Raw genomic sequence first — 14,205 nt, 5'->3', positions numbered from 1 at the left:
TATTGTCATATCCTAACAAACCATACATCAATGGAAATATTATTTATTCAGCTTTCAGATGATTGATAAATCTCAATTTACAATAATTGACCACTATGACTGGTTTTGTGGTCCAGGGTCAATAATATCTCAATAATCTAGGCTATTTGTTGGTCTGATAGCCTGTCTCTTCAATTTCAAAGAAGCCTGTACAACTTGACATTGTCAAAGCATCAGTAATCTGTCAGCTATTGATGCTTTCACGTTATTGTTTGTAAAAGGGAGGTACAAGTAATAAGTAGTCCCCCCCCCCCCCCCCATGGACTGTGTAATTGTTTTAAATTATTTTTATTTTTTTCTCTGTAAAACAAAGCTTAAATGCGTTCAGAAAAGTTATCATAGTTTTAGTGACACTGACATAAATTATAAACCTAGTATGAAACATGTCCAGGGTTTTCATGTTATTAAATTTTAAATATATATATATATATTTGTACCAAGGGGGGCGTTTTACCCCCCCCCCCCCCCCCCCATGGATGCCCCTCAGTCAAACAAAGCAAACAAACAAAGTTAATGTTTGCTTGAAACATTTACAGCAAAACCAGATTGCATGAAGTTTTAGTTTAAAATAAAAAAATAATAATATAATCAATAATTATGGATTACACAATTATAATAGCCTATTTGAAAAATAAAAAATAAATAGCTAACTAGCTACCTGATGCTAACTTGAGGCAATTTTCTATATAAAGTCCAAATATTTTTATTCAACCAACTAGTTAGAATAGGCTACATTTGATGGAAAAACAAAGGATTTGATGTTCAGAACAGAATAACTACAGTAATTGCCCTTTGCCCCCTGGGGGCGTTTTACCCCACTGACTATGTTTGAGAAAAAAAAAAATTATGTCATTTTGAAAATATTATATTTTTATTAAATGACATATATATAACTGTGATGTTCTACAAAACAACACGCTTTAAAACACTTTTTTTCTTACTGCTGAAAATGAGATAATTTACTGTGAAATCTGTTTTCTATCCGGTACATCACCAGTAAAAGCTGCCTTCTTGTGGACAGTTGTAGTAATACACAATGTACTGTGGCTGAATCACTTATTAATACCCCCCCCCCCCCCCCCCCCCCCCCATTAAACCATCAGGGGTTACCAGTGAACCCAATTTAGAGTCAACGAACATGCCGCTCTCTCTGCAGGGGTCACTAATGTCTCTGCCGTATTGAAACTGATGAATTCCTCCTCCTCTGATGGTGTCTGTTTCTATGCGGGGCTTCTGGAGGAGTTCTGTGGAACACAAGCTCATATTCCACACATCCTCCAGTATAGTGACATAATCAGAGCAACAGTGGACGCTCTGTTTACTGTCCCTGTCCTGTATTCTGCTATTGTGTCGTGTGATCCCAGCCAACGCGTTAACACACGCATGCAATGCATGTCCAGGCAACACACATCAACATGCCTTCAACCTACATTATTCTATTAGGTTTATTAGACAAATAATACACATTAACACGTCAATAAATAAAACAAATGAGATAATCATTAATTATGCTGAGCATTCAAAAAAGACATAAACACTATGTGAGGCTATGATACAACAACAAAATCAGAGTAGCCTAATTGCTGACCTTCATATAGCATGTAAAATATCCTTCAGAAATCAAAATAAGTTGTTCAAGGCTTGGAAATGTATTCAGATCCAGTGTATGAATGATTTTTTAATGCAATTGGATGTTCTTAAAATAAAAATGATTGTTCTAGTGATGTTCTAAACCAATGTTGTTTCATTCTAGCACACAAAAGTAGAAATTCTGAAAAAGCATCAGGCAGCTCTTTTCCACAAAGTTCCAAAAAAGACAAAAGCATTTTCAAAAGTGTCATAAGAGTATCATAACAACATTAATAAATGTTTCTGTTTGTTGTGAATAAGCTGTAGGCCTACTGTATATTTATGATGTACCTGCTGAAAAAACCACAACAACAAAAAAAAAAACAGCTAAAACCAGCCTAAACTGGTTAGCTGGTCTTAGCTGGTTTAAGATGGAAGTAGCTGGTTTTAGCTGGTAGTCCCAGCCTGGGGTACGTTCCCAAAAGCTTTGTTAGCTAGCGGGTGTTCGTTCCATTGAACTCTATTGGTAACAACGGAACTTGCGACCATAGTTGCTTTTGGGAAACGCGCCTTCCTGTAGCTCAAATAGTAGAGCATGGCGCTAGCAACGCCAAGGTCATGGGTTCGATTCCCAGGGAAAGCAAGAGCTGATAAAATGCAAAAAAAAAAAACAACTACAAAAAAACTGTAACTTGAATGCAATGTAAGTCAAGCGTCTGCTAAATGCATAAATGTAAACAAATGGCCAAAACCCCTCTAAAACCAGCCAACCAGTTTAAGCTGTTTTTTTCCGGGTCTTTTTTGTTTCGTTTTTCTCAGCAGAGCAAATACAAATGTCCATGAGAATGGATAATAAAAAGCCAAAAAAAAAAACTGCATTCTACTTTTGCGTTTAACAGGAAAACATAAATAAAAATAAATAACAGCTACAGTTTTTGAATGACAATATAGTGAGTAAATGATAATATTCCTGCATTTCTGCAGATTAAGGCTTCGTTTATCCAGATTTTTTTGCAGATTAAGGACAGTTTTTCCATGTCTTTTATGCTCTCTTACACAAAGACCTTCTCCGGTTTGCTGTCTGCTGTGGACGGAGGGTTTCCTTTGGGGCCTTTTCCAAAAATAGGCAAGGCCGGCGCTCCAGGGGAGGCGGAGCCTAGATACAGCAAAGCCCCGCCCACCAGTATCAGCACGGTCACGCCCCATCCCAGGTAGAGCGCCGGTCCGAGTTCGCGTTTAAGCGGAGCGGCAACGTTCGGGTCGTAGAAATCGCGTATCACGACGTATGCCGTCCAACACACCGGTAAAAGGAAGAAAAACGCAGCGGCGACGAAGAGCGCCGCGCCAACCTGCACCAGCCGGGCTTTGGTCTCGTGCGCGTCGCCCAGGCAGCGGGTGCACTTGAGCCCGGTCACGCTGAGCGGCAGCGCCAGCAGACACAGGAGCAGCGACAGCACGCACAGGGTGCGGCACATCTGGTCGGAGCCTGAGAGGGCGAGGCCGGAGTCGTAGACTTTACACTGCAGGCGGCTCCACTGCGACAGACACGTCATCCACAACCCCTCCCACAGCACCTGAGACACCACCAGCTCGTCCCCCACGAACGCCGACACTCGCCACCAGGGGGCGGCACAGACCAGGATCCCGAACGCCCAGCCTGCCACGCCCAGGACCAGCCCCATCACCTGAAGACCCGTGTTTGCCATGACTGATCGTCAACCGATGACTGATTTACTCTGAAAAAGATAATACAGTTTTTTAAAGATAGGCTTAGAAAATAGTTCGATCCTCCCTTAAAATAAAATAAAATAGCTAAATAAATAATTAAATAAAAATGACAATGATTCTGTCCGCAGTGCCATTTCAGAAAGATTTGACATATTTTACTTTTAAAATTTATATAATGCAATATTTATATATAATGATGTACACGAAATGAATAAATACTTCAAAACTAAATTATAAGTTTAGTGTTACTTAACAACTGCTTTAATAAAATGATAACGATAAAATAATTTGACATCACTCCTGTTGTAAATATTTTGATTTAATAAAATAGAATCTTTTTTTTAATTAATGTGACCTGGTCATTAGTCACATGGGCATATTTGTAGCAATAGCCAACAATACATTGTATGGGTCAAAATTATAGATTTTTCTTTTGTGGCTAAAATCATTAGGATATTAAGTAAAGATCACGTACAATGAAGATATTTAGTAAATTTCCTACTGTAAATATATCAAAACTTATTTTTTTATTAGTAATGTGTGTTTCTAAGGACTTCATCTGGACAACTTTAAAGGCAATTTTCTCAATATTTAGATTTTTTTACTTTTTTTTTTTTTTTTTTTGCACCCGCAGATTCCAGACTTTCAAATAGCTGTATCTTGGCATATTGTCCTATCCTAAAAAACCAATATATCAATTTAAAAAAAAAATAAGACCCTTATTACTGGTTTTGTGGTGCAGGGTCACAAATATAATCAGAATTTTGCATAATTAACTAAAATTATTATTTCTATTAATTACAAACATCATAACTGCATTAATACAGAACTTGCAAATTATGAATTTCACTATGACGGTTAAGTAAGAAACTCTTTAAGTAGAGAAACTACTATTAATCAGTAACACTAAAGGTTTCATTAGTTAACAGTAGCTAATGTTTTAACTAACAGTAATGCATTTCTTACAATGTTTATTAATCTTTGTTAATGTTAGTTACAGCAACTTTATTACAAATACAATTTAGAGGTATAATTCAAATAAATGATTTAGCAAGATGAATTTTCTTCTGTACTTACAGTGTTTGAGGAGCGTCTGTGTGTGTCGTGCTGTTGTTGGACTCTCATCTGTGTTTGTAGAAACACTCTCTTTGTTCTCACATGTGGGAGTAAATCAGCATCTGCGCGACAGACAATGTCATCTCATAATTATGTCCACACACACAGCATAAATACAGCATGCACTTATGCAAACACCCACAGACACACACACACAGAGAGAGAGAGAGAGAGATCGCCAGTCATGCAAACGCATAATACAAGCACAAAACAAACACATACACTACTGTATATTCATTAGAAAGCCACATTGCAACTAATAGACACAAATATGTTTGGGTGAGTGACTGTGTATACACACACACACACACACACACATATATATATGTATAGTATGCATGAAAATGTGTATTTTTCAATTAAAGACAGCTTATGGATTTAATATGGGCTGCTTTTGGTGCTTGACACCTTTTTATTGGTCATTGTGTCTCTCAAGATTAAGAATGCAATTAGTTACTTAAATATAAAATGTTTTTCTCTATTTAACAACATTACAATAGTGAAAGATGACTTACTGACCACATCTCTTGCGCGACGGGATGTTGGACTCATGAAAAATAATCAAGTTGTTTGTATTCACCAAACCTGATTTACTGAAGTGAAAACACGGCGGAATTGGCGTTAATGCGAGAGCCGCTTGCTGTGAGGTGGGAGCGACGAGCCGGCAGAGGACTGAGTAGCCTTCCTCGAACAGTTATGTTCACGATTTCTGATTTACTTAACATATACTGCATGAGGAGGACAGTGATTGGATGATGACAGGTATCGGTGATCATTCTCAAGTGATCAGCACTGCTGCTGTTGTATCAGTCAGTGGTTAGATCAGCATAGCAGTAAAAACGGGACAAGAGAAGTCACATACGGGACAAATCAATTAGGCCCAAAATACGGGACGTCCCGGCTAAAAAGGAGCACTTACATTTATGCATTTAGCAGACGCTTTTATCCAAAGCGTCTTACATTCAAGTTACGGATTTTACATTTTATCAGGTCTTGCTTTCCCTGGGAATCGAACCCATGATCTTGGCGTTGCTAGCACCATGCTCTACTATTTGAGCTCTACACTACTATTACATGCTCTACACTTCTCCTAGCACTTCTCCTTTGCCGAGGAGTAATCCATCCACCTCACAGGTGTGGCATATCAAGATGCTGATTAGATAGCATGATTATTGCACAAGTGTGCCTTAGGATGACCACAATAAAAGGCCACTCTAAGGCTACGTCCACACGAAGACGGGTTTCTCCGTATCCAATCTTTTTTTTTGCCTCAAATTCCGTAAACACAGAGTCGTCTCAGGAAATATCTGCGTCCACACGGAATCACTGAAACCGACTGAAAACGATGTAGTACACATGCCAGACCAATATGTGGCGCTGTAATTCTGCCACAGAGATACACAAAAAAACAGAGAAGAAGACTTGGACCATGTGCGTAAACCTTGCGCGCTGAATATAAACTAACACACAAAGCAGAAGATTTTGCTTTAATAAAACTAATGAGCTCAGTAGGTTCAGCAGCACGAACACAGGCACGTAGTCTGACATTGTTGTTGTTGTTGCTGTTATGTGATGTAGCGGTGTCTGATTAGGGGCGAGACGTGGGCTGATGACGTCATCGTTTCAGAAAATATACGGATTCGCCGTCCACACGAAAACATGAAACCGGCGTTTTCAAATTTATCCACCCTGGGACCCGGTTTCAAAAATGATCGGTTTCACTCTTCGAAAACGCCGGATTCGTGTGGACGACACGCCTATACGGTAAAAAATTTATACGTATACAGAGAAACCCGTCTTCGTGTGGACGGGGCCTGAAATGTGCCGTTTTATCACACAGCACATTGCCACAGATGTTGTGTGGTGTAAAAGGATAATGACACTTTTAATTTTTTATTTGGGGCATTTTGTTTTTTTTTTTTTTCTCAGCAAATGTTGATAAATAATTATTTGTGACTAATTAGATTAAAGAAACATTACTTACTCATCAGATCGATCTCCTCTTCTGGATGAACTCTTGTTCTTATTTTGAGGGAAATCCAGGCTTTACGCAGCGCGTCTTCTTCCAGAAGCGAACAGTAGCAGTGATGGGCGTTAGGGGTGGGCGGATCGATCCTTGAGTATCAATACTTTAGATACTGATGTTGTATCGAAAGGATCGATCCTCATATAAAAATATCGATTCTAAAGTGCATTTTTTTAACCACTAATTTTATTTATCAAGAAACTTGGTGCATAAAATAAGCTTCCAAGTGGAAAAATAGACTATATTAGCAAATAATTGTGTTGGATTGAACTATTTCTCCTGCTCATTGGAACACACGCTAATGCTGAGAGACAGAAGCAATCAATCAGCGTTCGCTGCTGCTCACAGTGCTTGTTCAAATAGGGCTGCATTTCCCAAAAGCATCAGAAGCATAGGTATATCTTCAGAAACCATTGCCGCATTACTACATATCATCAATAATATTAGAATAATCTCTGAAGGATCATGTGACACTGAAGACTGGAGTAATGATGCTGAAAATACAGCTTTGTTCTCAGATGCATTTTAAACTATATTTTAAAATACATTAAAATAGAAAGTAATTATTTTTTAATTATATTTCACAATGTTGCTGTATTTTTGTTCAAATAAGTGCAGCCTTGGTGAGCATGAGACTTATTTAAAAAATATTACAACATCTTAACCCCAAACTTTTGTGTACATGTAATATTTATTTTTAATAGGCTGGTTTGTGCAAGTAAAAATAAACTGTTGTTGAAAGTTCAAATAGATTGTGTTATGTTCTGTAATTGCTGTTAATAAATCTGACAGAAAAAAAAACATATGCTAAAGTTTCACCTTTAGGGGAACAACAGCCTGGCAAACTTTTACAAAAATTAGCCATGGTTTTATTACAGTAGCCACAGTAAAACTGCAGTAACCACAAATTTACCATGGTAATAATAATAATAATACATTTTAGTACTTATGTAACACCATGTTTATTTTTCTTGAGGTACCCTCAAAGGTACACCTTATCTAGCACACCTTATGCATACTTGTATGGTACTAATATGGTCCCTTTTAATAAACTAATTACAGCTTTAATGAAGTTCTTGAGAAATAGCAGTCTAAAGCACAGAGTATAGAAAATCTTCCTTGTGCTCCATCTCTGTCACACTCCAGTACAGCAGGTGGAGGTATGCACCTTTCCAGTTGGTTTGCAACCCACCAATAAACTCAGAGAAGAATAAGATGTTGGCAGACTTTCTACGTGAAGCGTCATTCTGATTAATGTTACCAGAGAAGACCGATAAAACAAGCTTTAAAGCAAGAGAGAATTATGGAGGTGCCTTATAGTAAAGCAGAAATTAAAGCAATAATACATATTAATATAATAAAGTCATGGCAGAAACAATGGGAGGAAGAAAGTAAAGGAAGTTATTTATATAAGATTAGACAAGCAGTCGGAAAAATGAAATCAATAGGAAGAACTCCCAGAGAGCAAACTAGTATATCTAGAATGAGGATAGGTCACACTGGGTTAAATAAAACAATGTTTTTACTGCAAAATCATTTTTACAAATATAAGTTTAAAAGGGTTCTCCCTACCTCTTAGCTCCTGGCTAATGAAGGGCACAAGGTACCGTTTTAATTTAGTGTTTTATGGTAAACTTTGAAAGACTTCGAAGTGTTTATTTTATCTTTCTCCTCTAAAGCTATTAACTAATGTTGGTAACACTTTATTTTGATAGTCCACTTTAGACATTCTACTAACAGTAAGTAACTTTGCAACTCCATGTCAACTAGCCGTCATTAGAGTATTAGTAGACTCCCTGCTTAATATCTTCTAACACTTTATTTTGATGGATCCACAACATACAACATACTCTGAGAGTTAGTAGACATAGTTGCAAATGAATGAGAATTAGTTGAAATGTAGCTATAAAGTTACTTCTAGTTAGTAGAATGTCTAAAGTGGAATATCAAAATAATGTGTAACCCTAACGTTTAGTGGGTCATTAGCATATATGTGTCACGTTCCCTCTCGGGATACAAGGAGGTGCGGAGACGTGGAAGTTTCAATAATCCCTTTTATTGAACACACCGTGAGACGAGGAGCTTGGGGAGAGACGAACATCAAATGCCGTTAAGACCGGACGCAGGGGCTAGGAAACACAGGGCTTATAAACACTGGGAAATTGGCAAGGAAGAACAGAAACAGGTGTGGGGCAATCACATGCAGGGCTGGGGACACATTAACTACTAATTAAAGGAACGAGGATGGCCAAATAGGGACACGAGAGGAGGGGAAACACAATGACAATATGTAGGTTTAGAATATCAGTCCATCTGTTCAGCCGTAAATGCTACAAATGCCTTTTTTATATATATATATATATTTTTTTTTTTTTTCACTCAGTATAAGTTGTTTATATAGTATATATATATGTAATTAAGCTGATTTCATAATTTATGAAGCGAGTTTCATCTCTTGCAAGGGGATTATTATTTGAGTCTCTCTCTCTCTCTCTCACACACACACACACACACACACACACACACACACACACACACACACACACACACACACACACACACACACTGGTTTATGTGAGTTAGCAGGACACTGCAGCCCAAACAGGTGTGTTGGTGTATTAGGGGGACACCCCTTTTCACTTGCTGTACAGAGATGTGGTGAAGATCAAAAAATCTATTTTGACCCATACAACACAGATTTCACTTTAAAGTTTGTTTACACAAAACACAACCTATAAATGTAACAATCTGAAAATATACACAATTATGAGGACAATTTATAATTTGATACACAAGCCCCGCCTATGACACAAAACAGTATTAGGAGAACTAACGTGATTTCTAAGGACACTAGCTATACAACACACAAAAGTGTTATTTGAGTGTATTAAAGGGACATACCTGATATACGAGGACCAATGGTTTAACACATACACATTAGTGAAGACTGTGTATTAAAGGGACATACCCGATATATGAGGACCAATGGTTTAACACGTACACATTAGTGAAGACTGTGTATTAAAGGGGCATACCTGATATATGAGGACCAATGGTTTAACACATACACATTAGTGAAGACTGTGTATTAAAGGGGCATACCTGATATATGAGGACCAATGGTTTAACACATACACATTAGTGAAGACTGTGTATTAAAGGGACATACCTGATATACGAGGACCAATGGTTTAACACATACACATTAGTGAAGACTGTGTATTAAAGGGACATACCTGATATATGAGGACCAATGGTTTAACACATACACATTAGTGAAGACTGTGTATTAAAGGGACATACCTGATATACGAGGACCAATGGTTTAACACATACACATTAGTGAAGACTGTGTATTAAAGGGACATACCTGATATACGAGGACCAATGGTTTAACACATACACATTAGTGAAGACTGTGTATTAAAGGGACATACCTGATATACGAGGACCAATGATCAGACTCTGGACACGGTGCACGCATTGTGGAAGTATGTAAAATATTTTTGTATAGTGCTCTAAATATGCAACCTTACCTTTTATAGTGTGTATTCAAGGATCTACTATTTGGGAGTGACATAAGGGATTGTCAGTCTATCTATCTATCTATCGATCTATACACAATGTAAATCTAGCCGGTTGTTTGCAGAAAAACCCAGACTGAGTGATCATATTTAAGCGAAGAAACAACATTCAAACAAGCGATGCAGACATATGCAGTATATCTGTGAACAAGGAGCAAAGTTTAATTTGTTCTTGTTTACAGCAACATTACAGTAGTTGCCCTTAATATTTTACATCACAAGATAATTTTGTTTATCAAGAAACATCCTGTGTGTAATGAAAAAAACAAACGCTCTTACTGAAAGTGTAAAGAGGAGAACTTAAATATCTTAACTGTTCCTAAACATAACAGTTAAACTAAACATTGCTGAAAGCATATTGAATCCATCAACAAACTTCAACAGCAGAAGAATATTCCGCTAACATATAAACAAAAAGTAAAAAACAAAAACACCTAATGAGACCGTTTCTTTTTTAGGGTTAAGCCGCGATTCCTGACAAAATCCCTAATGTTTTGGACCGTGCGAGTAGCCAAAGCTGGATGCTCAGCATTCTTGCACTGCTGGCATTCAATTTTAGTGGCGAGTTTACCCCTTGCTATGTGGTCACGGAAATGCCTCTGTACTGCTGCAATTTCAGTTGGAGACCAGGTTCGTTTCTGCTTCCTTTGAGCATCATCCAGACATTTTTCAGCAGAATTTTCGTGATTCCCTACAAAAGAGGAAAACAGGTACCTGAACCCTGGGGTAAACACTATGACGGCCAGAGCTCATCTCCCTCTTCTCCCAACCAGCCACACTCTTACCAACCCTTGTCTTTAGTCAAGTCTTGTTGTATAGATCACTAATCCGTAAGAGTAAAAAAAATGATGGGCTGCATGTTTTCATTAAACATGTTTGTTTTAGTAATAGGAGCAATTTATTTATTACGTTTTTTTGTGTTCCCATCCTTGTAAAATTGGTTTTAACGGTTGGCCCAATGTTACATTCCTCATATATCAAATATCAAGTTGTAAGTAAAAGAATGAAATTAAAGACCTAACTTCATGGTTGCTTATTTCCTAATATAGATTTAGGCCTGTCACAATAATCAATATATCGACATCTCAATATATTGCACAATAAATGTACATGACCTCAATTTTTGGTAATGCAATATATCACCCATTATATTTGCATAAAAAAAACCCAAAAACATAAAAAACATTAAACAGGGATTGTGTTTCTCAGCAATAGTGTGTATATTATCTTACTTTTCAGAGGAAAAAAAAGGAAAAATCTGTAGATGGAAAAATCTCCATAAAAGTTCTTCGTGCATTTGTCTTTTTTCTATTTTTAAGAAAATGTGTATTTACTATTTATTCGAGTTTAAGGTATCTAATATTTGGACACTTAATTTTCATGACCTAAATAATTTAATAATTAAATGTTTGTTTGTCAATTGAAAGTGTGTGGCCTTCTTGCATTATTATGCTGTTATATTATGATTTTACATTCACTGGAATAAAATGGTCTTAAAATGACAATAATATCACTTATCGCAATTATTTACAGGGCAATATATCGACCAACAAAAAGTTGTCATCATGACAGGCCTATATAGATTAGTAGTTAAAAACATTTTATTCTCATACCTTGAGATGAGCCTCCAAAGGAAGAGTCAATATCTGTGAATAGACACATAAAACAGTATAACAGTAGTATTGCTAGGTCTGCATGAATTGAATCAAACCTCAGTGGATACGCTGGCTGAGTGAGGTAGATGCTCATACCATCTGAGGTGCCTGGAGGGTTCACAACAGGCTGCCTAGCTTTCTTCACTCCTGTGGGATGAATAGTATGGCTCAAAATAAAGGTTCTGATGGAACATACTCAAACATTTCATCAATTATTCTACACATTTAAGTGGAAACTGTAAATCTCTTGCAAAAAATCCTCCTTTACTATAAAAACAGCTAAAATGATTGACAGAATTCCCTAGTACAGTGTTCTTTCTTTATATGATTGTGTGCTTTTACCAGGTTGTTCATGCTCTTCCCTCCTGCTGTGACATTTGTCCTTCATGCAATGATCTTTAAAAAAAAAAAATAATTCAAAAACATGGTAACACTTTATGGAAAGTGTGAATCTCATGAATTATCAGGAACTAACATGAGCTCTAAGTCTTTCATTCATGACTTCATTCATGACCTTAAGATGAGTACATCATCATGACATGTTTATTATGCATGTTCATCATGTTTTCATTGTTCACAAAAAACAAGATCTTTACTATACATTGTAGATAAACCTATGCTTATGCTACATACTACAAAATACAAAAAAAGCATTTTGTGCATGTAAGACTACTTGAATTATTAAAAGGAATATAGAAAAATAATCAATATTACCTCATGCATTCATACAAGCTAGAACAGTATCTCAATTAATGTGAGAACGCATGTTTTTCATTAAATATGATAGATCAATCATGTTCATGTCTTCTTCATAGTAGCCTGCAGGTATATTGACAGAGCACAACACTGGCCAATCACAGCACAGAGTATGCAAATTTTGTTGACATCCAAATACAGTAGTCTTACATCCAAATACAGACTGTATACGTCACTCATTCTTTACACAGTGCAGAGATTGTGAATACAACGGCTAAACAAAATTCGGTTGCAACAATCAGGATAAGCACAAGTAATTACCATTCTGATTAGCTGTCGTAACCACAATCTCTCTGCACTGTGTAAACAAATAAGTGACGTATACACAAGACAGAATACTACTATGCCAGAGCATGTATTTGGTTTTGTCTGTGCATGTTTTTTGACTCTCAAAGCCATGGGACCCATTGACTGCCATGACTGAAATACTGCAACGGTTTGAGTTAAAAATCTTTGTGTTCTACTGAAGAAACAAAGTCATCTACATCACTGACTCCTGGGGGTAAGCAGTTAAACATCACATTTTCATTTCTGGGTGAACTATCGCTTTAATAACACACCGTTCATCAGTATTCCAGAGGACCAAGTTACCACTTTACTTGAGGGGTCACACACGATGAGGTAATGAGAAATTAATGCTTAGTTTATGATGACTACTCTATTTGTCAACAGAATTCACATACTCTGTGCTGTGATTGGCCAGTGTTGGGGGTCTGTCCATTTACCTGCTATGAAGAAGACATAAACGTGCTTGATAACTCACATCATAATTAATGAAAAACATTAGTTCTCACATTAATTACTGTTACTGATATACTGTTCTAACCTGTATGCATGCATGAGGTAATGTGGATTTTTTTTATATTCCTTTAATAATTCAAGTAGTCTCACTTGTACTAAATAATACTTCTTTGAATCATGTACCTTATAAGCATAGCTTTATCCATAATGGATATTAAAAATCTTGTTTTCTGTGAAAAAGAAAACGTCATAATCATGCATAATAACCTATTAATCATGTTGATGTACTCATCTTAGTGAATGTCTTAAGGTGTTTTTTTTATCTATGACGTCATGAATAAAAGACTTTGAACTCATGCTAGTTCCTGATAATTGAGATATTAATGGATTAAGTAATTCATAATTCTCCATTAATTTATGCATTCATTCAAGGTAATTTATGTACCCCTACTGTAAAGTGTTCCCCAAACTTGCATCATTTACACAATATTCTAATTTAAGCAATCAAAAGCAATCTAAACTGAATTTTAAACATTTATGGCACTCATTTTGGTTTCAAAAGTATATATACATACAGTACTGTGCAAAAGTCTTAGGCCACTAGTATTTTCACCAACATAAAAAAAGAAAGTTATTTCGGTTATTTCTATCTTTTGCGGTAGCGAAATATCAGTTTACATTTACAAATATTATTTTTGTCATTAATTGTAATAATTCAGTGAGATTATTGTCTGCACAAGGAGTCTGATAACAGCCAGTGCTCCACACAGCGATCTGATCATCATCAGTCTGTCTGGAATGACTTGAAGTAACAGAACAAACTGAGACAGACTAAATCCAGAAGAACTGTGGCAACATCTCCAAGATGAAGAAGAAAACCTACCTGCAAAGCTACAGTACTGTTCAACGTTTTAGGCACTCATGTAAAAATGCTGTAAAATGAGGATGCTTTCAAATTAATGCCATAAATAGATTTAATTTATCAATTAAC

At 36.6% G+C, this 14,205-nt stretch overlaps 2 protein-coding genes across 2 annotated transcripts in view; both read right to left on the bottom strand.

The window, feature by feature from the left end:
• Nucleotides 1-1,461: 1,461 nt before the first annotated feature.
• Nucleotides 1,462-4,459, bottom strand: LOC306873543 (claudin-4-like). The gene is made up of 2 exons (XM_079422902.1): nucleotides 4,414-4,459; nucleotides 1,462-3,344 (listed from the first exon to the last, which is right to left on the bottom strand). The coding sequence occupies exon 2, from the start codon at nucleotides 3,312-3,314 to the stop codon at nucleotides 2,661-2,663; it is 654 nt and encodes a 217-aa protein (XP_079279028.1). The 5' UTR covers nucleotides 3,315-3,344; nucleotides 4,414-4,459; the 3' UTR covers nucleotides 1,462-2,660.
• Nucleotides 4,460-10,195: 5,736 nt separating this feature from the next.
• LOC306873751 (uncharacterized protein) overlaps nucleotides 10,196-14,205 on the bottom strand; it is a gene marked incomplete at its 5' end in the record, with an annotated part of 29,809 nt that continues 25,799 nt past the window's right edge. The window contains 4 exons of the mRNA XM_079423236.1: nucleotides 10,196-10,753; nucleotides 11,676-11,708; nucleotides 11,814-11,864; nucleotides 12,060-12,113. Coding sequence (XP_079279362.1) covers nucleotides 10,497-10,753; nucleotides 11,676-11,708; nucleotides 11,814-11,864; nucleotides 12,060-12,113 — 395 coding nt within the window. The 3' untranslated portion in view covers nucleotides 10,196-10,496. The remainder of the gene's footprint in view (nucleotides 10,754-11,675; nucleotides 11,709-11,813; nucleotides 11,865-12,059; nucleotides 12,114-14,205) is intronic.

This window comes from Barbus barbus, assembly GCF_936440315.1.
Source record: "Barbus barbus genome assembly, chromosome: 8".
NCBI lineage: Eukaryota > Metazoa > Chordata > Actinopteri > Cypriniformes > Cyprinidae > Barbus > Barbus barbus.
The sequence above is the reverse complement of the archived record's forward strand: the minus strand, read 5'-3'. Positions and strand labels throughout refer to the sequence as shown.

Coding starts and splice junctions, on each gene's coding strand:
- LOC306873543 (XM_079422902.1), bottom strand. CDS start 3,314: ATGGCAAACACGGGTCTTCAGGTGATGGGGCTGGTCCTGGGCGTGGCA.